A 25607-nucleotide genomic window follows, 5' to 3' on the forward strand; every position below is an offset into this window, starting at 1 on the left:
TACAACAATCAACAGACACATTCCTTGCCCACAGCGAGTTTACAGTTACCCAAGTTTCTCCAGACTATTAAGGAGAAAGAAGAGCTTCTTATTCAAGGACAGCCTGAATGATCAGAACTATTGAGTTTGGAAAGATTAAGTTTGAAAAGGGACGTGACTGAAGTTTCTAAAATCGTAAAGGGTAGAGAGAGAGAAAATGCAGAACTGGTGTTCATCTAAATGCACAGGCCCAGGACTAAGGGTTAGAACTGTTACAGATAGAAACACATGGCCAGGGGGGAAGAGAAGGGGAAGCAAGTACTCTAGATTGTAAGCTCACTGTGGGCAGGGAGCATGTCTATCAATTCTGTTATACTGTACTCTCCCAAGCACTTAGTACAGTACTCTGTAAGTGCTCAATAAACACAACTGAATGATTGATTCTCTGCTGGAAACAATTTAGAAATTCTAAAAAGCATTTCTTCGCCTCCAGGCCCCTTCCTCCCCTACTCAATTCCTTGTCTTTAAGGTGACAATATTTTACCATTCTAGGCACCTGCTGGGGTTACACTCCACACCTTCTGTTGCTCACCTAATGAAGGGTCAAGAGACTGACATGATTCACTTGGAATCATCCTTCAAAACAAACATGAAGGAACATTTCTCTGTGTAACAGGTGATGAGAATAGTCAATTCCCCTACAATGAGGAGGGTCTGTGTGGTTCATAAATACCCTCAAGCTCACAACTTGACTGATGCTACAATCAAATCACTGAGGGAGGTGGGATGGTGCAAAAGCAGAAATGGGGAAGCAAGAAGGAAGCTGCACCCATATTATATATTAAATACCTACTAAGTGCCAAGCACTGTACGGGCCACAGGAGTAAATAAAAGATAATCAAATCAGACCTAGTCCCTGTTCCATATTGGGCACTTGGTCTAAAGGGGGAGGGAGAAGAGATATTGAGTCCCCATTTTCTAAATGATAAAACTGAGGCAGAAAGAGTGACTTGCTCAAGATCATGCAGTGGATAAATGGTGAAGTTGAGATTAAAACCCAAGTTAAGGGATACCTAGGCCACTAGGAAACACTGCTTCTGATTCTCCCTGACACGTCTTCTGAAACATCTCTGCACTGTACCCAAACAGATACGTATTGTGGGAAGAGCACTCCTTAATTCCTTAGTAGCGTGCTACCCAAAAGGTGCACGGTAGAACTGAGCCATCTGGTAGGGTTGAATTCTTGCCAAGGCCCTTGGAAAGGCAAACTCACATTATAACACTCATCCATTCTGATGATGCTTGTGCGCGTGCACACATGCACACACAACATATGACACCATAGTGTAAACGAATTATTAAGGGAAAATGCTAAGAATGCTGAAGGTCCATGAGTATTATGTAAGGAGTCTTCTTGTAACACCAGTGAATTCAGTTACTGTTGTAAGTACGGTTAGTCATTGAAAAGGCTGATATCTTATTGATATCTGGTGACATTCCCAAAAACCTTATTTGGGCTCACTCTAAGTACTTTCTCAGAGTTAAAGTAAAAGAATGTAAAAACAAACATTAATACTGACATTCGAAAGTGGATATTAATATTTAAGTTTCTAAGTTCATTAATTTCAATTGTATTTATTGAGTGCTTACTGCCTGCAAAGTGCTGTACTAAGTGCTTGGGAGAGTACAACAATAAACAACAACCTCCTTGCCCAAAACTAGCTCTCGATCTAAATATGCACCCTTTTTAACTCTTACAGAGTGTTTTAATTAGAATGAGCCCAAATAAACTGCTTGTCTTTCATCTGTCTTCATAAGTGCTTCCTTATCTTTTCTTCCACATTTTGTAATTATGTTTCCAAACAATGCCTTACCAACTCCCCTATAAGTTTCTCTATCCAACTTGACACTGAAATAAAGATAAAACACTCTAATCACAACATTGCCCTGGGCAACACCACCTTCACTGCTGAGTTTCTCCTAGGTTGCAAGTTAGTACAGTGCTCCGCACACAGTAAGAGCTCAATAAATATGACTGAATGAAAGTTAGGCATATAGGAGGGCATGTTGTCTCTTTCAATGCTTGTATGCATTCATTATTGGAAACCGCAGTGATTCTTTGAATAACATTCCTTATGTTCTGAGAGAATTGCCCGGGCTCTCCAGCACCAAACTTAACACCACAGAGTGCCTGAGCCTATGCTTAGTGTTCTTACCTGCCTTCAGTTGGGACACAACCTTCCTATGACTGAAATACAGTTGGCTAGAGAGAATATAGTTCTTTATATTCCTTGTTAATCAGGCATTCAGTGGTATTTACCAATTTCAAGGGTGATACAGAATGAAGTAGGAGAAGAGGAAATGAGGGCTTAGTCAGAGAAGGCCTCTTGGAGGAGCTGTGCTTTTAGTAAGGTTTTGAAGGTTGGGGAGAGTGATCATCTGTTGGATATGAAGAGGAAGGGCATTCCAGGCCAGAGGCAGGATGAAGGCGAGGTCAGCAGTGAGACAGATGAGACTGAGGTACAGTGAGTAGATTGGCATTACAAGAGAGAAGTGTGCTGGCTGGGTTGTAGCAGAAGAGTAGCAAGGTGAGGTAGGAGGGGGCAAGGTGATTGCTTTAAAGCCAATGGTAAGGTGTCTCTGTTGAATGTGAAGGTGGATGGACAACCACTGGAGCTTCTAGATGAGTGGGGAAACATGGACTGAACAGTTTTGGAGAAAAACGATCCTGGTAGCAGAGTGATGTATGGACTGGAGTCAGTTGAGAGAGGAGGCATAATAATTATGGCATCTAAGTGATTACTACTACTCAGGGATTCTTCTAAGTGATGGAGTAGATACAAGGTAATCAAGTTGGAAACAGTCCTTGTCCCACATGGGGCTCACAGCCACAAGTAGGAAGTAGAGGGATTTAACCCCGATTTTACAGATGAGGCAACCCATTTTACTGATGCAGTAACTGAGGCATAGAGCAGTAGGTGACTTGTCCAAGGTCATACAGCAGGCAAGTGGCAGAGCCAAGATTAGAATCCAGGTCCTCTGACTCCCAGGCCCGTTCTCCTTTCACTAGACTACACTGCTTCCCTGTTCTCAATCTAGTTTACAATCTAGAGTGGAATCAGAATTTAAAATAAGTTAGATGGGGGGAAGTGGAGTCAAAGAATGTGTGCGCTAAATGCTTAAGGAGTACAGATCTTCAAGCATACGTGATACAGAATGGAGGGCAAATAGGGTGGAAAAATGAGAAGTCAGTCAGGGAAGGCTTCCTGGAGGTGGTTTTTAATTTGGCTTTGAAGATGGGGAGAGTAGTCGTCTGTTGGCTAAGAAGACAGAGGGAGTTCCAGGCAGGAGACGGTGCGGGAGGAAGAGGGTGATGGTAAGGGAGACTATGTTAATAAAAACTAGTGATTTGTCTGACCATCACAATCCCATCAGGAGAGAAGAGATCCAGGAAAGAGCCAAAAGTGCAAGGCGAACCTACATTCTAAAATTAACAGGATTTTGCTGAGCATTTAATGTTTGCTTACGCATGCTTTTGAGCCTCTGCCTGCTGGCTAAATTCGGGTTTGAATGATGCAGGCAGAAAGAGAACTACCTCTGCAGATTGAAAAGAAACCTTTCCTCATGCTGCACTATTGCTATGCTGGCCAGGTCCAGGACTTTTCTGGGAACTTAGATTCACAGAAATTTTGGTTGTGGCTGAGAATTGTGTACACTTACTATTCAAAGACAAAATATATTGTAAAACTATATACCTAAATTATATAGGCAAAGCAAGTTGATTAGACTGTAAACCTGTCAAAGGGCAGGGACTCTCTCTGTTACCGATTTGTACATTCCAAGCGCTTAGTACAGTGATCTGCACATAGTAAACGCTCAATAAATTCTATTGAATAAATGAGATCAAAAAAAATTACAGACTAACCAGTTTATGTGAGAGTTTGATGTAAGATGTATTTCTTATTGAAGAGGAACAGGTGAATCTAATTGCATGTTAGATTTTTCATGACATTTTATTGCATTTTTTCCAAGTGTTCAGATGGGATGATCCATTTTGTTCTTGAGTCAACAAAGCAGAAAGCCCGGATCACAGGGTTTTTTTTTCCTTTTCTTGTAAGATAACTGATCATACTCTCTTGAGTATGACAAAGCTGCAGGCTCAATGAGGGCTTTAACATTACACTAGATTTGTTAAGTCAGCACACCTTTATTTACATAGCCCTCTTTTGGTCTTTTGCCACTTCATTTCCACCACTTTTATACTAATGAGGTAGGATTAGTGGATTAGGTGGTTGAACCTTTTGAACCTGCAGTCACTGAGAACAACGTGCACAGCTGAGACAGCAGCTCAGAGTTGGTTTTCACTCTACATATGCCATACATTTTAATTTAATTCACATGCTAAAACCTGTGGCTTATTTTAGTTTATTATTTCACATATTCTTTTCAAAAACACAGGGAATTTCCATAGTAGACTAGCTCTCACCAAAAATACTGAGAGTTTTCCCCTAGCTCAAGTTTATTCAGGCAAGCACACAGCAGAAGGTCAAGGAACTTCTTTTGTTTCCCTCCTCCCTTTCTCCAGCCCCAAAGTAGCATTGCACAGTGTGATTTTACTTTGTGCAGTGGCAAACAGCCCAGGAAAACTTCAATTTTGGAATTTCATGCCACTCCCACTCTGGTAGTCAACACCCTTTCTCCCAATTCTAGACTTTTCTGAGTTGAGAGAATGGAAATTCCCCAGGAAAACAACAATGATGCACTTAAAATTGACCAAATTTTCCAGAATTCTAGAGGAGTTGGTTCTGTCCTAACAAGTGTTTTTATTATACACCTTGGATAGAACACTACTTGGAATTAGACAAAGTTCTTCCCACAGTGCACTTCTATCAACATAATGTGACATCACATCAGAAGAAATGTTATCACGTATGTGTGTGACATCCAAGTATGGCAATACAACGTGAGTTTTAAGTAAAATGAGGCTCTTTAGGAACATAACTGACGTTATATGAGATCTGTCACGTTGACTTTAATAATAATAATGATGGTATTTGTTAAGTGCTTACTATGTGGGAAGCACTGTTCTTTGACAGCTGGGTATAAATGAACAATTCATTGCACAAATGGACGAAATTGATGACTTCAACTGTAGCAGAATTATGATCTCTTTGTAATTCATTTATTGGCTTTAATAAAAAAAATAAGTACTTAGGTGTTATTTTGATGTTTAAGCTTTATTTTGTAGAAAAGATTCAAAAGCTAGAAATCAGCATAGAGCAGGTGACCCTCCCACCCAAATCCATGTCCTATTTATTTATCCTATAAAAAATAATCAAATGCTAATTATCACACATGTCCAGAACACTTAGGGTACCAAATTAAGATAGGTGCTCCACCCAACACTTCCTTCCCTGATTAATCTTGCCCCCACCATATCTCCCCACTCAACAGCCACTTCAGCATTTGGTTAATCACACCTCTTTCCCCCAAAGCACCCATATACATGCTTTTTTACTACACTGCTCCCCCAATCTATAATTTATTTCAGTATCTGTCTTCCCAGATAGATTGTAAGCTCCTTGATGGCAATGATCATGACTACTAATTCTATTGCATTCTCCCATGCACCTAGTATAATGCTGTGCACAGTGTAGGCGCTCAATAAATGATTGAGAGTACACACGCTCATTAATCTCAAATCATTTTTTAGAACATTATTCTTCTACATCTACACAATTATCTCCTCTCCTTAAGTTCACCTATTCTACCTGTGTATTTCAGGACAGCACTGGCCTTTCCAATATTTATATTTAGAGTTATGTTTATTAAACTCTTAATAGAATAACTAACTGTGGTGCTTGTAAAATGCTCACTACATGGCAAGTAAATACAGTACTAAGCACTGAGGTAGATATGAGATAATCAGGTCAGCTACAGACTGACCCACAGTCACAGTCTAAGACGGAGGGAGAATAGGTGTTGAATTCCCATTTTACGGAGGAGAAAACTGAGATATGAGAAGTTAAGTGAGTTGCTCACGGTCTCACAGCAGGCAGGAGGCAGAGATGGGGTTAAAGCCTAGGTTTGCTGACTCTCAAACCTGTGGTCCTTCCACTAGGCCACACTGCTTCTTTTTGGCCATGCTGTGCCAGAGTACTGTGCTAAGAACTAGAGGTAGCACTCAACCCCTGCCAATAGAAACTACCTTAAACTAATCCTGTTTTAATCTGAAACCTCCCCTTTATACAAACTGAACAGCATGAAAACTAATTGTTGGAAGAGCCCTTACTGCATCTGGTTGTGTCATTCTGTATCCCAAGCCTCCTGGTTTCCTTCTTGTGGAATCAGGCCTTGTTAGATTTTTCACAATTTCAAATGTGGTACACAAGGAGATCTTCCTGAAAGAGCTGCAGTTCACTGCTGACTTTCAAAAATTTACTGTCTAGAGAAACTTCAAAAAGACTACCTTGCCCTCCAAATACCTGGAACTCTCAACTCAGGATCTCAACTCCAAATCACAGGGAAATTTGCAGGTCAAGGATGAAGTATCCTGCTTTTAAAGTCATAGCAGAGAGTGGAATAAGTCAACATCAAACTTGTGTTCTATAGTTTAATATTCTTTAAGAAGATATGATGTTAAGATAACATCATGTTTTTCTCTTGGAAAAAATTGGGTGGAGAATGTTTGGTATTTTTCATAGGCAGAAAGCTAACTTCTCTTAAATGGTTAAAGTAAAAGATTAGACAGTATTATAAATCTGATTTTTCCAAAACCCTAGTCTATAAAGCATTTCTTTTCTTAAAAAAAAGGGGGGGGGAAATGTTTCTACATTTAGATTTTGGTGTCCCTTGGTCCAATTAAATGAGACATAAGAAATTTCAGATAAAGATGAATGTGTGAGAGAGTGGTGTGAGATTGGTAAAGTTTTAGTTACACACTTCTGAATTCTTCAACTGTGTCACATTGATGCATATGAGAAGCATAGACAAAAGGGTGTCATCAAGAGAACACAGGTATTTAAAGATACAAAACCCCTTCTAAAACTATTTTAGCTATCTTGCTAGGAAATTTCTTCAATTCTGCTCTCCATCAGCACTTTTCACTCCACTCCTGGCAGCCAGATCTGTTTCTCTCCATAACAGACTGGCAGTAAGTCAATCTACAGATCGAATCCACAGCCTGCAATGACTTCCAGACATATTTCTCCCTCTGTAGGTGATGGGAGTTGGCTTCTGGAGACTTGTCCAGTAGCGCTCTCTGCCACTAGCAAATGTGCGACAATAAAAAAGGTAGTTATGCTTTTTTCTATTTTCCTTCCATTGTTGTTAACTCCACTACTTTCTGGGCTCTTGAACTCACTATGCAACTGCTGTCTTTCTACCTTACTAAAATCAAGGTTATTAACCAACTCCAGGCAACAATCCTTTCTACTGCAGCTGCAGAAGCAGCATGGCCTAGTGGAAAGAGCACAGGCTGGGGAGTCAGAGGTCATGGGTTCTAACCCTGATTCTGCCACTTTTCAGCTATGTGACTTTGTTCGGGCAAATCACTTAATTTCCCTTTGACTCGGTTCTCTGTGTCTCCATCTGTAAAATGGAGATTAGGACTGTGAGCCCCACATGGGACAACCTGATTACCTTATATCTACCCCAGCACTTAGAACTGTGCTTGGCACATAGTGCTTAACAAGTATCAACACCAATTATTATTATTATTATTGAAACTTGTCTGCTTCTCTCCCATTAAAGCTAAGATACTATATAGATCATACCAAACCTGAAATATTTTCCCCACATCTCCCCAGGTGTGCAGCTTGCTGTAAACTGTAAGCTCTTTATGGGCAGGGAACATGTCTACCAAAATAATAATAAAATTGTGGTATTTGTTAAGCACTTACTATGTGTCAAGCACTGTTCTAAGCGCTGGGATGGATACAGAGTAATCAGGTTGTCCCAGGTGAGGTTCACAGTCTTCATCCCCATTTAACAGATGAGGTAACTGAGGCAGAGAGAAGTTAAGTGACTTGCTCGAGGTCACACAACAGACAAGTGGCAGAGCCGGGACTAGAACCCTTGTCCTAGAACCCTTGTCCTCTGACTCCAGAGCCCGTGCTCTTTCCACTAAGCCATGCTGCTTCTTTACACTGTACTCTCCAAGCACTTAGTACAGTGCTTTGCACACAGTGTATGCTCAATAAATATGGTTGATTGCCTGCACTGATTGGGCACAAGCTGAGACCTGCATCATCTTGACACTGCAGTCCTGGGAACTTAAAGCTTCCTCTTGGAGTGTTTGGAACCTCTAAAATGATTTGTCTCAGTCTCTGAGTCTCAAGTTTAGGCATGAAAATCCTTTAAAGACAGATATACTGCTATTTCTAAACAATAAACATAATTTGTTTACAGTTTATAGAGAGCTTTTAAGTAGTGTTACAGTTGATACATTTTTTGCGAAGTACTTCATCTTGTTGACAGCTTTTCTGAACGTAACTTACTGCCTCTGATCTCATAACTTTAAGGAAGTATTATTTTTATCTATGTAACAGGCACTCTCTAGAGATGGGCACCTAAGATACCCTGTCATTTCATGCTATACAGTCATTTGACACAGCGCACTGAGATACCCCACTACAATCATGGTGTCTAGACTTAATGATACTGTCAGTCAAATGTGTCTTTTTTATTGCTAGAGTTGATTTTCTGCAAGAATTTCTTCTGGTACATTTCTTTCTCAACAGATAATGGGAAAATAACCTTCTTCCTTCTTACCTATATTGCAGTAAGCTTAAAATCCTATCAATTCTGGAAATCCAAAGAAAGAAAGGAAATTTTAAAAAACTCATTTTTTGCATCTTTGTCTAAAAATTGAGTAGTTATGAGATTAGGAATAGGGATAACATGATAATAGCATCCACTGAACTTTACAATGTTAATATAAATATGGCTCTCTGCTCTGATGGAAGAAGAAATGACAAAGAGGTAAATGCATGTACCTGGCTTGACAAGAGTCGTCTTTTGATCCTTCTTATGTCGAGCTGGCTGGGAATTGCCTTCCACCACTGCTCCAATATTAATGTTCTTTCTGGTAAAATCTTCATCACTCCCAGGGCAAAAGCCAATTGGACTAGTCCCAGCTTCAGAGGGAGTCTTCACAGGAGACACTGATTGGCTACTGGGACAGCCAGTGTCATCTACAGGAAGACAGAAATGAATCATAGATGATACACAAGGAAGTTAAGATGGAAGACCATGAGACTCAGGCGATCACACAAATAGACCAGTTAGAAATACCTTGCAAAAATGGGGAGAAGACAAGTACACACTCACTGAGCCAAATTAGAATGCTCTCGCGTTCATGCTCACAAAATTCAATAAAACAGTGAAAAGTAGTTTCGGTACCTAGGCAGGTTAAAATTAATTTCACTTGACTGCCATTAGAAAATGCTTTGTATTTTCTTTTGGGGAACCTGGGGATCCAACTTTCAGACCAAAGGTATTATCTCCTCTATAAGGTTGCCACATTAACTTGGCCCTCACAGCCTTCTGGGCAGCCTTTTCTAGCCTATCCCACCTTGGAGACAAATGGGACCTCAAAGTGAGCACTTTCTGCCCTACAGCACTTATGTACATATCCATAATTTAATCATTTATACTAATACCTGTCTCCCTTTCTACACTGTAAGTTCTTTGTGGGCAGGAAATAGGTTTATCAACTCTTACATTGTACTCTCTCAGGAACTTCCTATTTGCTCTGCACGCAGTACGTGCTCAATAAATACTATTGATTAATTCCGTTGGCAAGACATGACTTCCCAGCCCAAACCCGGGAACCAACACCCGTTACTGGTTTCTGGGCTCTTCCCCAGTTCGAGCAAAGTAAGGTCTCCTGTTAGCTCCAACCTGCCCATCTAGCCCGGCAAGGGCTATGGAGATGAGGGAGACACCCAAATTTATAGAGCACATGCCTATTTTCCAGATGCTTTCGGCTTTGGGGGCTCCTAGTCTCTGCTGCAGCTTTGACTTAACTTGTCCATCCTGGGCCAGATATTTTGGCCACTACCACTTGACTAGTGGTGGCAGAAGAGGAAGTATGGCAGTAAGATGTATCCTCTCCCTCATATCCCCTACTCCCTCTTTGCTGTTTCTCTCCAGCACTAACCAATTAAGGTTGTAGACCTGTTTCACGTCACATGGCCGTAATTTTGATCACCAAAGCAAAGACCGCACAGTTAGGCCGGCAGGGTTCTGAGCATGATTCAGGCTGTTCTCTCACTCCAATCACCCCATACCCCTTGGCCCAGCCCTGAATTCCTGTGAATACAAGATGGGGCCCCTTCCTTCTCCCTTCCTATGTTGGCTGGGTCTTTGCCATACCCTCGCTCACTGCAGCCAGTTGGGGGTGAGGGCTGTCTGCCTCTCATAGCTACAGCCTCTGAAAGTTGGTCCATCCAAATTCACCCCCACACTCCAAATTAACTTTTGCTGTAGATTAAAAAAAAAAAGATTGAAGAAGAAACATCATGCCTTTTTAAAATGCAATTCAATAGGAGGGAGAACTCAAATTTCTCTGAGATCCATATTGATCTCTTCTGGGGAAGAACCTTGTAATAATAATAATAACCAATTGTGGGATTCGTTATGTGCTTACTATGGGCCAAGTACTGTATTAAACACTGGTTTTGATAAAATGTAAGCAGATTGGATACAGTCCCTGTCCCACATGGAGTCCATGGTTTTGTGGGCAGGGGACGTCACTGTTTATTGTTGTATTGTACTTTCACAAGCGCTTAATGCAGTCCTCTGCACACAGTAAGCACTCAATAAATTCAAATGAATGAATAATAGGGAGCAAGAACAGGTATTTTATCCCTATTTTACAGATGGTGTAACTGAAAGAAGTGACTTGCTCAATGTCACAGAGCAGACAAGTGGTGGAGCTGGGATTAGACTCTAGTCCTTCTGACTCCCAGACCCATGTTCTTTCCACTAGTCCATGTTGTTTCTCATCCCTGAGAGGGTCAGAGATCAATGTACGAAACTTCCACAGTTCAAGGACCCAACGTTCTTGATTGAGCTCTATCGCCTACAAAGAACCTTTGGTCTCCCAAGTCCAAAGCCTAAGGAGATATTCTCAGAAGCAAAAAATGAACCCAAAATTTATGACTGATATATGTCTATACATATGACTCACATTATTGTTTGTTATTCTTGGTTATTCTCTTTTATTCTAAGACGCTAGTATCCAAAATACTAAAATTAAACTCCAAATGTCCTTGCAAAAATTGGATTTTCATGAAGTTGAAGGGATATAAATGCAATGCATCAACTTTAATGGGTAGATCAAGACAGATAAACTCTAAAGCAGAACAAGATGGATATGACCTCATAATTTTAAGAGTCAGCTTCTCTTTAAAACCAAAAATGATAATCACAGGACACTAGATTGAAAAATTCCTACTTTAAACAAAAACAGCACTTGGAAAGCATTTATAATTATGTGACTTTTTGAGATGGCTGTTGAAATGTCTTCCTGAAGTATTGCTACTGCCTCTCTGGCTTAACTAAACCCAAATAACTGCATCCTACATTGTGAAACTACTACTGTGGGAACAAAGTGAACTTGGCAGGAAATGAAAATGAGTCGCTTCTACTCACTTCAATCTTATGAACTTTAGACACATCAGTAAACAAAGAAGTCAACAGTTTGCTGAATTTTAACTTCTTTTCCTGAAAGTGAATGCTGTTATTGTTCTCACTCCTATTATGCTTTTCACTGATACTTTTAGCAAGCTATACTGTCTGGGATTTTAGTCTAGTCCAACACTTTGAATTCTGTATAAGATGGCGAACAACTGTGATTCTGCAGGCCTATTTTATGTCTAAGTGTCTATGCTTTCCTAATATGGCTCACTTGAATGCCATGCTTCCTGGAAAAAGCATTCAAGCACAAACTAGAACTAAAGTTTACCATGTGTAGGGCTCAACAGTTCTGCAAACATACGAAGTGAATCCACAGGAGCTGATTCCCTTTTTATTCTCATTTTATTTCCACACTTGTAACAGTTCTTTACATGTTGAAAACATTTAATATACATTATTATATACTGTACTGATACTAGTTTGAGGCAGGAGACTTAATAGTATTGGATCATCTAAACAATGATGCTCATACATAAATACATAACACAAATCCACAGGGCCAAAGATTTGAGAAGCATTAATTCACTCAGTAGTGGGCTGGGAATTTTTAGCTTTGCACCTTCTTAATAGGAACTACTCTTTCAGACCTTTTTTCCGTCTGGCTTTAAAGGTGTTTTTTTTTAAAACCTGTCACTGACATGTGCCATATGTTGAAAATTAATCTGCAATTTGGATTTATTTAACTGCACTATATAATTAAATTATTTCCAAGCATGGACCTAGCTCTCAAACCATGGCACAACGAATGCCAGGCCAACACACACAGACAAAGGGGATTTGATGAGAATATTACTCACAAGCACTGTGACATTTGTCTCCTCTGGCTGCAGTTCAAATAAAATTTAAATACTCCCGAGACCTTCAGAAACAACAAAGCACCATTTTGATATCCCTGAATATGACTGAAGTTCTGCAAGCTTGAAATCACCGCAGCAGAACATAGCATTTTGTGTTCAGAGTGTCCGCCTCACCATGTGGGTACTGGAGAAAGATCTCTATATTCTGTGTAGCTTTGGAATAAGTTAGCAGTATAGCAGATCAGACAGACCCATGCTCTGGTTCATCATCAATTTTCTATGTTCCTGTAATCCAACAAAGCTATCCTCAAGGCAGACAACCAGAATGGGTTAATTACCATGTAGTTTAACTGTTTAATCCAAATGTGGACAAAATAGAAGGAGCTCACTGACCTCAGCATCACAAAGAACCTATCTAACTACATGATCACCGTATGACTTTACCAGTAACTACATAGGAATTCAGCAGAATTCCACACCATTACTTTCCCTAGACTGAATTTCAAGCAGGAGGGCTTTTCTTTAGTTTTAATAGTGCTATATTCCCAGATGGGAATTGATAAATGCTTCTTGATGATGACAAATATCTCCCTCCTCTGCCATCTTAGTCCTATTTACCAGCCTCCCAATAATACAAAAAGAATCCCGAAATCCTTAAGGATCTTATCTGATTTAAACCTCGATTCTAAATAGTTGGGCAATACCAATAATAAAAGCATGCTTCTTTCCTGAAATATCAAAAGGGTCCCTTTTCAAATGAGGTTACTTACCGTACTTCACAACTGGAAATGCTCAAACCCAGAGTTAAAGCATAGGGTTCTATGGAAAGAAAACGTTCTGTGGAAAGAAAACCTTCTCCCTAATTGTAACCCTATAAAGCAGTTATAATTAGAACTGGAAAAGCTTACAAAGACTGAATTTTAAAAAAAATCTGTCATATGATGACAATAGTGATGATGATAATGGTGTTCAGTTAAGCACTTGCTACGTGCAAAGCACTGCTCTAAGCATTGGGGTATATACAAGATATTTAAGTTGGACACAGTTCCTTCCGCAGATGGGGCTCACAGTCTGAGTAGGAGGAAGAACAGGTTTTGAATCTCCATTTTACAGATGTAGAAACAGAGGCACAGAGAAGTTAAGTGACTTGCCCAACATCACACAGCAGGCCAGTGGTAGGCTGGTCTCCAGGGCCCGTGCTCTTCCACTAGGCCATGGGAAAAGTCAGAAATAGTATTAGATTCATATTCCCTGACTCTATGCATCCTTGAGGCTAACAATGACAAAGATTCAGTGGAAGAGAGATAAGACCCAACAGTTAGAACTAAATAACATTAGAGGCCTTTCCACCTCCTACACTGTTTTGCAATTTTTCCACTTACATATACATCTTAGATGAAGAGCAATCATTCTTGGAATGCCAAAACTAAAAACAAAGGAAATCCTTAAAGTCAAAATATCCCATAATAAGTAACACACAAGATTTTTTGGCAGTAAAAAAAAAAAAAATCACTAGCTCCTCTTCTCCATCTTCTGGTTCGGCATGTTCAATTTGGTATGCACATCACTACAAAAACCTCTGCATTCCAAGATTCCACTAGGAAAACATTCATCACCTTTTAAGCAGTGAAAACCCCCCCAAACCACAGAAGGCAGCATTGCGTAATACAAGCCAGGCATTAAGCAAGGGGGAAATGTCACTGAAGCAGCAGAATCTGATTCTAACTTGACTGATCACATTTTAGGACAGATGACCATATGTCCTGATTTGGCTGAGAGTCCCCAAATTTGGGATTTTCTGGACATCCCATCTGGTTGCTAAAAATTAGCTGCAAAATCCTAGCCAAGAGCCCCTTGTGGACTTGATGCAGGAAGGTCATTTTTAGCCTGCCTTGACTGCAAACCCATATCTGCTTGTGGGAGGGGATTTTTGAGTCCCCTTTCTGACATGGGCAGAGAACCTACCTGAAGCCCATAGCTAGGGCAAAAACAGGAGTTGGTAAGCATCCTCTGCTCCCCTAAAGTGCAGGGCAGAGAGTAGAGGGGCCAATTTCTGGGAGGTGAGCATTTGAAATTCTCCCCACCCCCAGCCACACTACACTTAATGTTCTAAGCCTTACACTTAGACTCTACATTTCTCCTACTGTAATTTACTAACATCTATATTCCCCTCTGCACTTTAAGATCTTTGTGGGCAGGGACCCTGTCTACTCTACTGTATTGCATGAACTCTCTCAAGTGCTTAATACACAGTACTAAGCACAGGATACAGTATAAAGAGAACCAGTGTGGCCTAGTGGAAAGAATATGGACCTGGGAGTTTGACAACCTGGGTTCTAATCCCATATCCTCCACTTGTCTACTGTGTGAATTTAGGCAAGTCACTTAACTTCTCTGTGCCTCAGTTTCCTCATCTGTAAAATGAGGATTAAATCCTATTCCCTCCTACCTAGACTGTGAGCCCCATGTGGGACAAGGACTATGTCTAAACTGATAACCTTGTAATCTACTCCAGTACTTAGTACAGTGCTTGGCAAATAGTAAGCACTTAATAACATAACTAAATAATTATTACTATAAGCACTCAATAAATGCCATTGATTGACTGAAAGGACAAATTTAAAAACTTGGAAAAACAGCGTAGCCTTGCAGAAAGATCCAGGGCCTGGGAGTCAGAAGGACCTGGGTTCTAGTTCCAGCTTCACCACTTGCCTGCTATGTGACCTTGGGCAAGGCACTTCACTTCTCTGTGCCTCAGTTACTTTATCAGTAAAATGGGGATTAAGACTGTGAGTCCCACGTAGGACAGACTGTGTCCTACCACCTGAATATCTTGTATCTACCACAGTGTGTAGAATAGTGCCTGGAACATAATAAGCACTTAGAAAATACCATAAAAAACCAAAAAACAAATCAGTCCTCAGCTCTCCTTTCTGGACCACAAGTGGGCTCAGAATGGGTACCTTTTAAAGCAAAAGGGACCTTGATTTAATGAGATTATATAATTCTGGTAATAATATTTAACATCTAATATGTTCAAAATGAAGGGAGGTTGGCTATTTTACAACCTTTCATGATTTATTCATCCTTCTTTCAGAGGCTTTATCTGCCCAGTTCAGTAATTATCTACTGATAGCATCTAACTTGTTTCTTGGAGATAAAGCAATTAGTTTCACAAGCACTGAAACTCCCATTTGCTTCTTTCATTTCTATTTGATAAACTATCTCACTGGTGGCATAAGCAAGTCTCCTCAGATTTCTTTTTCTCAGAAGTTCTCTTTAAAATGGAGGCAATACCTACTTACTGTTTATCTTCCAACACTGTGTTAACACAGGAGATTAATTAGCAGTCTGAGAGGAAACTGAGGAAGAGAAAAGGTTTTGGGTTGTGCCAAGAAAGTTGTCTACAGGTACTTGGGAGATCTATTCACAGAGAAGCAGACACTGAAGATGGGAAACTTCATGATTCGGTCATTAGAACATTTTAAGGCATTTTATCTTAAACCAAGTTGGAAGAGTGAGCATATCTAATACAGATCTAGGTTTCATTTGTACAGACTTTTGAGGATAACTAGAACCATCTTAAATGCATTTCCTGTTTTAGATTTTGAGTTTTTAAAATGAAGAAAATAAGACTATGTAACTCAGTACAGCACAAGGTTCAATACAAATGATGATTTCTAGGAAATGAGGTTCAGTATAAGCTGTGACCTCTCCTCTCTACTCCACTCCATAAATTAGAACCTTCCAGTTTCAAAACAAAACCTAGCAGGAACCAGAGACAAATCTCTTAAAAGCTGCCTTTCCTGGTAGGTAGGGGCAAGAAGGGTTTGTCACACCGCTGGAACACCTAACTATAATTCCTGCCAGGTGGCAACGGTTGGCTTTCACTTTCAGTTTACCTTCACACCAACATGACTCCAGAGCACAGCCAGAAATTAAGCAGCAAATAGAGTTCGAACAACTCAGGTTTATGATGGTATTTATTAAGCACTTACTATGTGTTAAGCACTGTTCTAAGCGCTGAGACAGATACAAGCTAATCGGACTGGACAGAGTTCAACATAGGTTCATGTTGTGTTCTGCCTAAGTCAAGTATACTCTAAATACACATATTTATATAAGGGGGACACAAAAGCTCCCACAGCTTTGTGAGGAGAATGCCACTACCTTCAATCCTATAAAATAAGAATCATGAGATCCCATGTGATGAGAAATATTTCAAGAATGGGAACTCCCGTATTGTTCTGATGGGAAAAGATATCAGGCAGGTACATGGTATCTATTACAGAGTCAACCTGAATTCTGATTTTGTGTCTGAAAGACTGTGCATAGTAAAGGAGAAGGCTGTACTAAAAATTGAAGACATCTCAAGTTAACCTATTAGCAATGACTTGGGAAGCAGCATAGGCTAGTGGAAAGAGCACAGGCCTGGGAGTCAGAGGACCTGGGTTCTAACCCCAGATATATCACGTCTGTTGTGTAACCTTGGGCAAGTCACTTAACTGCTCTGTGCCTCAGTTTCCTCAATTGTAAAAAGGGGAGTCAATAACTCTTCTCCCTTCTACTCAAACTACTGTGACCTCCATGTGGGATAGGGATCGTGTCCAACCCGATTAACTTGTAGCCCTTCCTCTAGTGCTTACAACAGTGCTTGACAAGGTAAATGCTTAATGAATACCAGAATTATTATTATTATGGCAAAAATCAATGTGAAAATGAGCCAAGTCCTTTGCTTCCTTACACCGCTAAGATGAGGATATGCCAGAAAGAGGGTATGGAAGAGATTCTTCTTCAAATGCCTTCGAGTCGTTTCCGACCCATACAGACTCCATGGACACACCCTCTTCAGAATGTCCCATCTTCTGCCATAAAGTCGTTCTGGTATGTGTATCCATAGAGTTTTCTTGGCAAAGATACCGAAGTGGTTTACCACTGCCTTCTTCCCACATGGAAGAGATAGAGAGGGAGAAATGTGAAGAACGGAATCTAGACTAGGGATCCATAGGTAAACAAGGAGGATGGGGGGGGTTGGGCATAAATCAAGGATATTAAAGAAAACAGAAGGGAAGAAAGGTGGCCCCCTACTACTCCTCACCTTACACTCTATCAGGCTGGGACTCAGAACTTCACTTTTTTGGAGGATCTGCACAAAGGATTATGGGGAAACCTTGATGGACCTCTCCCTTACTTCATGCACATGGGATATCTTGTTTTCTGGAATCGAAAGATGAAACCATAAGCCTTTCTTTAATATTCATCAATTTAAAGGCTGGAAACATTACTTAACCTTGGCTTCACTGGTGCTGCCCTCTCCCGGCTCTCCTCTTATATCTCTGGACTCTCCTTCTCAGTGTCTTTTGCAGCTCCACCTCTGTTTGCAGGAGTGTCCCAGGGCTCAGTTCTGGGTCCCCTTCTATTCTCCCTCTACACTCATTCCTTTGGAAATCTCATTTGGTCCTAAAACTTCAACTCCCATGTCCATGTGATGATTCCCAAATCCACCTCTCCAGCCTTGATCTCTCTCCATCTCTGTGGGTTAGCACATCTTCCTGCCTTCACATCTCTACTTGGACTTCAACATCCACATGGATGTACCCGGTGACTCCTCTGCCGCCCGCCTATCGCTCCTCGACTCTGCCGACCTCCTGCTCCACCATACCTCGCCCACTCACCGACTCGGTCACACCCTCGATCTCGTCATCTCCTACCGCTGCACTATCTCCTCCCTCACCAACTCTGAAATCCCTCTCTCAGACCATAACCTTCTCACCCGCCTCCTCTCATACTCTCTCCCCCTGCAAATCTGTACTACTCCCCCACAAAGACGTACACTCTCTTGATCCCATCCATCTCTCCAAAAGCATCTCTCCCCACCTTGCCCCCCTGTCCTCTCTTCCCACTCTCGATGATCAGGTCATGGCTCTCAACTCCACTCTCTCTACTCATCTCAACTCTCTCGCCCCCCTTTCCCTCCGCCGCTCTCGCTCCACTAACCCACAGCACTGGGTCACTGCCTCTGTCCGCCTCTTACACTCCTATGCTCGAGCTACCGAGTGCTGCTGGCATAGGTCCAATCACCAAGCCAACATTATCCATTTCAAATTTATCCTTTCCTGCCTTAACTCCGCCCTCTCTTCTGCCAGGCAAAACTTCTTTTCCTCCCTCATCTACACCCATGCCCGTCACCCCCGCTAATTGTTCCGGACCTTTAATTCTCTCCTCAGGCACCCTGTTTCTCCCCCACCCCTATCCCTCACCCCCAACGATCTGGCCACCTACTTCATCACGAAAACAAACACAATCAGGTCTGAGCTCCCCAAAGTCACCCCTCCGCCTTCTGCCTCCCCCGCCCCCAACCCTCTCCCCTACTTTCCCCTCTTTCCCTGCAGTATCCTCAGAGGAGATCTCCTCTCTCCTCGCAAGTGCCACCCCCTCCACCTGCGCCTCGGACCTCATTCCCGCTCACCTTATAAAAACCATCGCCCCTTCCCTCCTCCCCTCCTTAATTTCTATTTTTAACCGTTCACTCTCCAATGGCTTCTTCCCCTCTGCCTTCAAACATGTCCATGTCTCCCCCATCCTAAAAAAAACTCTCTCTAGACCCCACTTCCCCTTCCAGGTATCACCCTTTGCCCCTACTACCCTTCCTTTCCAAGCTCCTAGAACAAGTCACCTACACTCGCTGCCTAGAATTCCTTAACTCCCATTCTCTCCTGGACCCCCTCCAATCTGGCTTCCGTCCCCTCCACTCTACCGAGACTGCTCTCTCAAAGGTCATCCATGACCTCCTTCTTGCCAAATCCAATGGCTCCTACTCTATCCTAATCTTCCTTTACCTCTCAGCTGCCTTTGACACTGTTGACCATCCCCTTCTCCTCCACAACTTCTCTCACCTTGGCTTCACGGACTCCATCCTCTCCTGGTTCTCCTCTTATCTTTCTGGCCGGTCATTCTCAGTCTCCTTCACAGGCTCCTCCTTCCCCTCCCATCCTCTAACTGTAGGAGTTCCTCAAGAGTCAGTTCTTGGCCCTCTTCTGTTCTCCATCTACACTCACTCCCTTGGTGAACTCATTCGCTCTCACGGCTTCGACTACCATCTCTACGCAGATGACACGCAGATCTACATCTCTGCTCGTCCTCTCCCCCTCCCTTCAGGCTCGCATCTCCTCCTGCCTGCAGGACGTCTCTACCTGGATGTCTACCCACCACCTAAAACTCAACATGGCCAAAACTGAGCTCCTTATCTTCCCTCCCAAGCCCTGTCTTCTTCCTGACTTCCCTATCACTGTGGACGGTGCGACCATCCTTCCTGTCTGTCAAGCCCGCAACCTCGGTGTCATCTTTGACTTGGCTCTCCCGTTCACCCCACACAACCAATCCGTCACCAAGACTTGCCAATATCACCTTTATAATATTGCTAAGATCTGCCTTTTCCTCTCCACCCTAACGGCTATCTTACTGGTACAAGCTCTCACAATATCCCAGCTGGATGATTGTGTCAGCCTTCTCTCTGATCTCCCTTCCTCCTGTCTCTCCCCGCTCCAGTCTATTCTTCATTCCGCTGCACGGCTCATATTCCCGCAGAAAAGCTCTGGCCATGTCGCTCCCCTTCCTAAAAACCTCCAGTGGTTGCCTATCAATCTCCGAATGAAACAAAAACTTCTCACTCTAGGCTTCAAGGCTCTCCATCACCTTGCCCCCTCCTACCTCTCCTCCCTTCTCTCTTTCTACTTCCCACCCTGCACACTCTGCTTCTCTGCCACCCACCTCCTCACCGTCCCCCGTTCTCGCCTATCCCGCCATCGACCCCTGGGCCACATCCTCCTGCTGTCCTGGAACGCCCTCTCTCCTCACCTCCGCCGAACTAATTCTCTTCCCCTCTTCAAAGCCCTACTGAGAGCTCACCTCCTCCAAGAGGCCTTCCCAGACTGAGCTTCCCCTTTTCCCTCTGCTCCCTCTCTACCCGCCCCCATTCACCTCCCCTCAGCTAAGCCCCCTTTCCCCCCCTTTCCCTCTGCTCCTCCCCCTCTCCCTTCCCCTCAGCACTGTGCTTGTCTGCTCATTTGTATATATTTTTTAGTACCCTATTTATTTTGTTAATGAGATGTACATTACCTTGATTTTATTTACTGCTATTGTTTTAATGAGATGTACATCCCCTTGATTCTATTTATTGCTATTGTTTTTGTCTATCTCCCTAGATTAGACTGTAAACCCATCAATGGGCAGGGACTGTCTCTATCTGTTGCCGATTTGTACATTCCAAGCACTTAGTACAGTGCTCTGCACATAGTAAGCGCTCAATAAATACTATTGAATGAATAAGTGAATGAATGAATGTCCCACCAAATCCTCAAAGCAGCACAGTGTAGTGGATAGAGCACAGGCCTGGGAGTCAGAAGGTAATGGCCTCTAATCCCGGCTCCACCAGTTGTGTGCTATGTGGCCTTGGGCAAGTCATTTCACTTCTCTGTGTCTCAGTTACCTCATTTGTAAAATGGGGATTAAGACTGTGAGCTCCTTGCGGGACAGGGACTGTGTCCAACCTCATTTGCTTGTATCCATCCCAGCTCTTAGTACAGTGCCTGGCACATAGTGAGTATTAAACAAATACCATTATTATTATTAATAATATGTCTAAAACAGAACTCATCTTCCCACCCAAACACTGTCCTCTCCATCACTGTAGATACCACCACCATCCTCCTTCTCACAAGCCTGTAATCTTGGCATTAACCTCACCTAATCTCAGCATGACTCAGTGGAAAGAGCCCGGTATTGGGAGTCAGAGGTCATGGGATCAAATCCCGGCTCTACCACTTGTCAGCTGTGTGACTGTGGGCAAGTCACTTAACTTCTGTGGGCCTCAGTACTCTCATCTGCAAAATGGGGATTAAGACTGTGAGCCTCACGTGGGACAACCTGATTACCCTGAATCTATCCCAGAGCTTAGAACAGTGCTCTGCACATAGTAAGTGCTTAACAAAATACCAATATTATTATTATTACTTCTCACTGAACCCACATATTCAGTCTGTCACCAAATCCCGTCAGTTTTACCTTAACTGCATCTCTAAGATCCATCCCTTCCTCTCCATCCAAACTAGTACCACGCTAATCCAAGCACTTATCACATACCAACTCTACTACTGCCTCAGCCTCATTGCTGGCCTCCCCGCCTCTCCCCACTTCAGCCCACACTTCACACTGCCACTTGGATCGTTTTTCTTTAAAAATCTCCAATAGTTGCTTATCCACCTCCGCATCGGGAAGCTTTAAATTCTCATCGGCTCTCCCTTATCTTATTAATATCCGACTACAACCCAGCCCACACACTAAAATTCTGTAACACCAACCTACTTACTATTACCTCAATTTCATCCTGACCCCTTGCCCACATCTTCCTTCTAGCCTGGAATTCTCCCCCTCTCAAATTCAACAGACCACCATTCTCTCCACTTTCAAGCACATCTTCAAGAGGGCTTCTCTAAGGCCTTATTTCCCCAATTCACCCTATGCACTTAGATCTCTACCCTTTGAACGCTGATTTTCACTGCACCCCTCCATTTCCAAAGCACGTATATACATATCATTCATTCATTCAATTGTATTTATTGAGCATATTCTGTGTGCAAAGCAGTAGACTAATATCAGTACAGGACACAATCCCTGCCCATAACCAGCTTAGTCTACAGACGAATTTATATCCTGATACACTCCCATTTTCTCTATCTGTAGCTCATTTTAATGTCCACCTCCCTCTCTAGACCGTAAGCTTTTCATGGGTAGGGAACGTCTCTCAATTCTTTTGTATTGTACTTTCCAAGCACTTAGTCCAGTGCTCGGTACACAGTGAGTCCTCAGTAAAAAATCACCCATTGCTAGATTGGTTTACCTACCATGAGAAACAATCATTTTGCCCTGTATAGAACTGTTTCTAAAGACTCCATCTTTGGATAATAGTGGAAAATTGATTCATGATCTATCACCTTCATTCCAAGTGCTTAGTACAGTGCTCTGCAAATAGTAAGCGCTCAATAAATACTACTGAATGAATACTGGAGGATCTAAGTAAATAAAAGTAAAAAACCTCATTCTTGTCCTTGGACATATCAGTCTGTTGGAGCCAATTCCCCAGAGCTAATCTGCATATATATTTTCTCTCATATTTGTTCTCTATTTATGATTTACATATTTTGTTGAGGGGATTCAATGGTTTTCACATTCAGAGCACTTAGATCATGGGTAGCAATGTAGTCATGTAACATTTCACATATCCTTTAAATAATTTTCCTAAGAGGTTCTTGGTATTCACTACATAATCACAGTTCAAGATTGACACTGAACATATTTGTACATTTGACCTAAGTTTTCATCTTTATATTCCAGTGCAGACTACATCCAGATCTCACACTTCTCCAGTTGGGTCCACGCATACCAGTACTGTTTCTGGTTCGTCAGGGCATGGTAAATAATGAGGAAGCATTGCCTGTCAGACTGCAACTGCTTTAATTGGCCTCCCAAAGATGTGATGCTATTTACCACCATGGGCACTTAGAAAAGGACATTCTTTTCTTCCACTGGACACATTCAAGTCAAAGTCACATCTAACTCCATTATGACAACTCGCACAACACTGTGCATTGCAATTTAAATTGGACAGCTCTTCTCAGCATCCTTGACATATCGCTTGAAAGAAAAGGCCTCTTTTCTTTTTTGTGGGGAAATTTGGAAAGATGGGGAAGAGTACAGAAGAGTGGGATATATGTTACCTTTATTTTCATCTTATCTTTTAAATCTTGAAAACTTGTAAAGAAGGGAGAAAAATCTAGTGAATAAAGAAAATCCTCTTTGCAATCAAGTGAGGTCTATAATAACAGTGGAATTTATTAAGCACTTATTTGTGCCAAGCACTGTACTAAGAACTGAAGTAGGTCCAAGATAATCAGACCGGGCATGGTCCCTGATCCACATAATAATAACAGTAACAACAATAATGAGAATAATAATAGCATTTGTTAAGCACTTACTGTGTGCTAAGTGCTATACCAAGCTCTGGGGTAGACCCGATATAACTATGTCAGTCACAATACCGGTCCCATATGAGGCTCACAGTCTAAGGAGGCAGGAGACATTGCTCCATCATTTGCCTGTTACGTGTGATCTTGGGTGTCTTAAAATCTCTGCCTTAGTTTGCTCATCTGTAACATGGGAGTTAAATTCCCATTCTCCCTTCCTCTTAGACCGGAAGTCTCAAGTGGGATGAAAACCACATTCAACCGGATTACCTTGTCCCTACCCTAGTGCTTAGTTTAGAATAAGCCGGTGTGGGCAGAGATTGTCTCTATTGTTGAGTTGTACTTTCCAAGCACTTAGTACAGTGCTCTGCACACAGTAAGCGCTCCAATAAGACTGACTGAATAAATGCTGGATAAATACCATCATTATTATTGTGAAGCAATGTGGCTAGAACACATTCTTCCACATGTAGCTTAGATCTCGTGATTACAAAGTGCCCTCAGTGATAACTAGTGTGACACATAGCAATCTACCCGCTTCCCAGTCCTAAAGAGTAATCATCCGCTCAACTAAGAAAAGAAGAATGCACACCACGCTGCTAATGGTTGCAAATGACTAATGACATATACCTTATGAACTCAAACAGGTCATCAGCCTTTGTAATTTGTAGTTTGTAGTAAAAGAAAACAAATAAATTTCCTTCCCCTACAAAAGTGCGCTGGGAATAAACAGAGATCAGTACTCGACAAGTTATAGATGGTCACAAATTTCTCATGATCATAGTGGAAACAGGAAACTGTCAAATGAACTCCCCGTGGTCGGGATACGTGTCTGCCAACTCTGCTTTACTGTTCTCTCCCAAGAGGTTAATCCAGTGCTGTGTATATAGCAATCACTCAATAAATACCATTGATTGAAGTTAAAAAGGTTGACTGAGTGAACCAAACACCAGCATTAAAAAATCAATCGTATTTACTGAGTGCTTACTCTGTGCAGAGCACCGTACTAAGCACTTGAGAGAGTACAATACAACAGAGTTGGTAGACATGTTCCCTACCCACAAGGAGCTCAGAGTCTAGAAGGGGAGACAGACAGTCATATGAATAAATTACAGCTATGCATGTATGTGCTAAGGGGCTGAGTGTGAGGTGAATAAAGGGTGCAAATCCAAGTGCAAGGACGATGCAGAAGGGGGTGGAGGAAGAGGAAATGAGGGCTTAGTCCGAGAAGGCCTCTTGGAGGAGATGTGCTTTTAAATGAGGCTTTGAAGGCAGGGAGAGTGGTGATCTGTCAGATATGAAGAGGGAGGTTGTTCCGAGCCAGGGACGGGACATAGGTGAGACATCAGTGGTGAGACAGATGAGATTGAGTTGGCATTAGAGGCACAAAGTGTGTGGGCTGGGCTGTAGTTAAAAAATCAGAAATCAAAGGATTACTTGCTTTGAAAGGCCTAGCTACCCAGAGGTTGGATAGAAAATGAGGATGAACCGTAAAACCAGTTGCGGTAAAGTGCAAACAGTAGTCACAAGCAAAGGGCAATGCTGAATCCCAAGCTGTTTTTGCCTTGCAGAAGGATGCAATTGAAATTTCAGTGACTTCTGCCACAGATAGTAAAAAGTGCTATAGGATTTATAGCTCTGAAAGGACTGTTATACAAGAATCAGAAAATTTGATTTTCCAAGACAGGCCTAGCACCCAGGCATTGCAAAGCAAAAGAGTAAATTTTGAATAAAGCCCAAGTGACCAAAGTACAGCTAATGCCCCTTTTGATCTTTGAACTCAAAGCTAAATTACACATGAAAATGGGTATTACAACAGCTTTCCTGAGCCAAGACCTCCCACCGCCCATCATAACCATGTTATAATAATAATGATGATGGTATTTGCTAAGCGCTTACTGTGTGCGAAGCACTGCTCCAAGTTATCTGAGACAATGATTTATAAGGTTAAGATTTATTGCAAATTATTTATTCATATTAATGTCTGTCTCTCCCTCGGACTGTAAGCTCATTAAGGGCAGGGAATGTGTCTGTTTATTCTCATGTATTGTACTCACCCAAGCAATTAGAACAGTGCCCTGCACATAGTAAGCACTCAATAAATACC

General features: G+C 41.9%; 1 protein-coding gene across 6 annotated transcripts in view; it reads right to left on the reverse strand.

Annotated features, from left to right (window-relative positions):
• Window positions 1–25607, reverse strand: part of SYBU (syntabulin) — an 89502-nt gene that overhangs the window by 33120 nt on the left and 30775 nt on the right. For all 6 annotated transcript variants that reach the window (XM_039911841.1, XM_029062980.2, XM_029062974.2 and 3 more), the window contains one exon: window positions 8976–9173. In XM_039911841.1, the coding sequence (XP_039767775.1) occupies window positions 8976–9173 (198 nt within the window). The remainder of the gene's footprint in view (window positions 1–8975; window positions 9174–25607) is intronic.

Source organism: Ornithorhynchus anatinus, chromosome 4 (genome assembly GCF_004115215.2).
Source record: "Ornithorhynchus anatinus isolate Pmale09 chromosome 4, mOrnAna1.pri.v4, whole genome shotgun sequence".
Classification (NCBI taxonomy): domain Eukaryota; kingdom Metazoa; phylum Chordata; class Mammalia; order Monotremata; family Ornithorhynchidae; genus Ornithorhynchus; species Ornithorhynchus anatinus.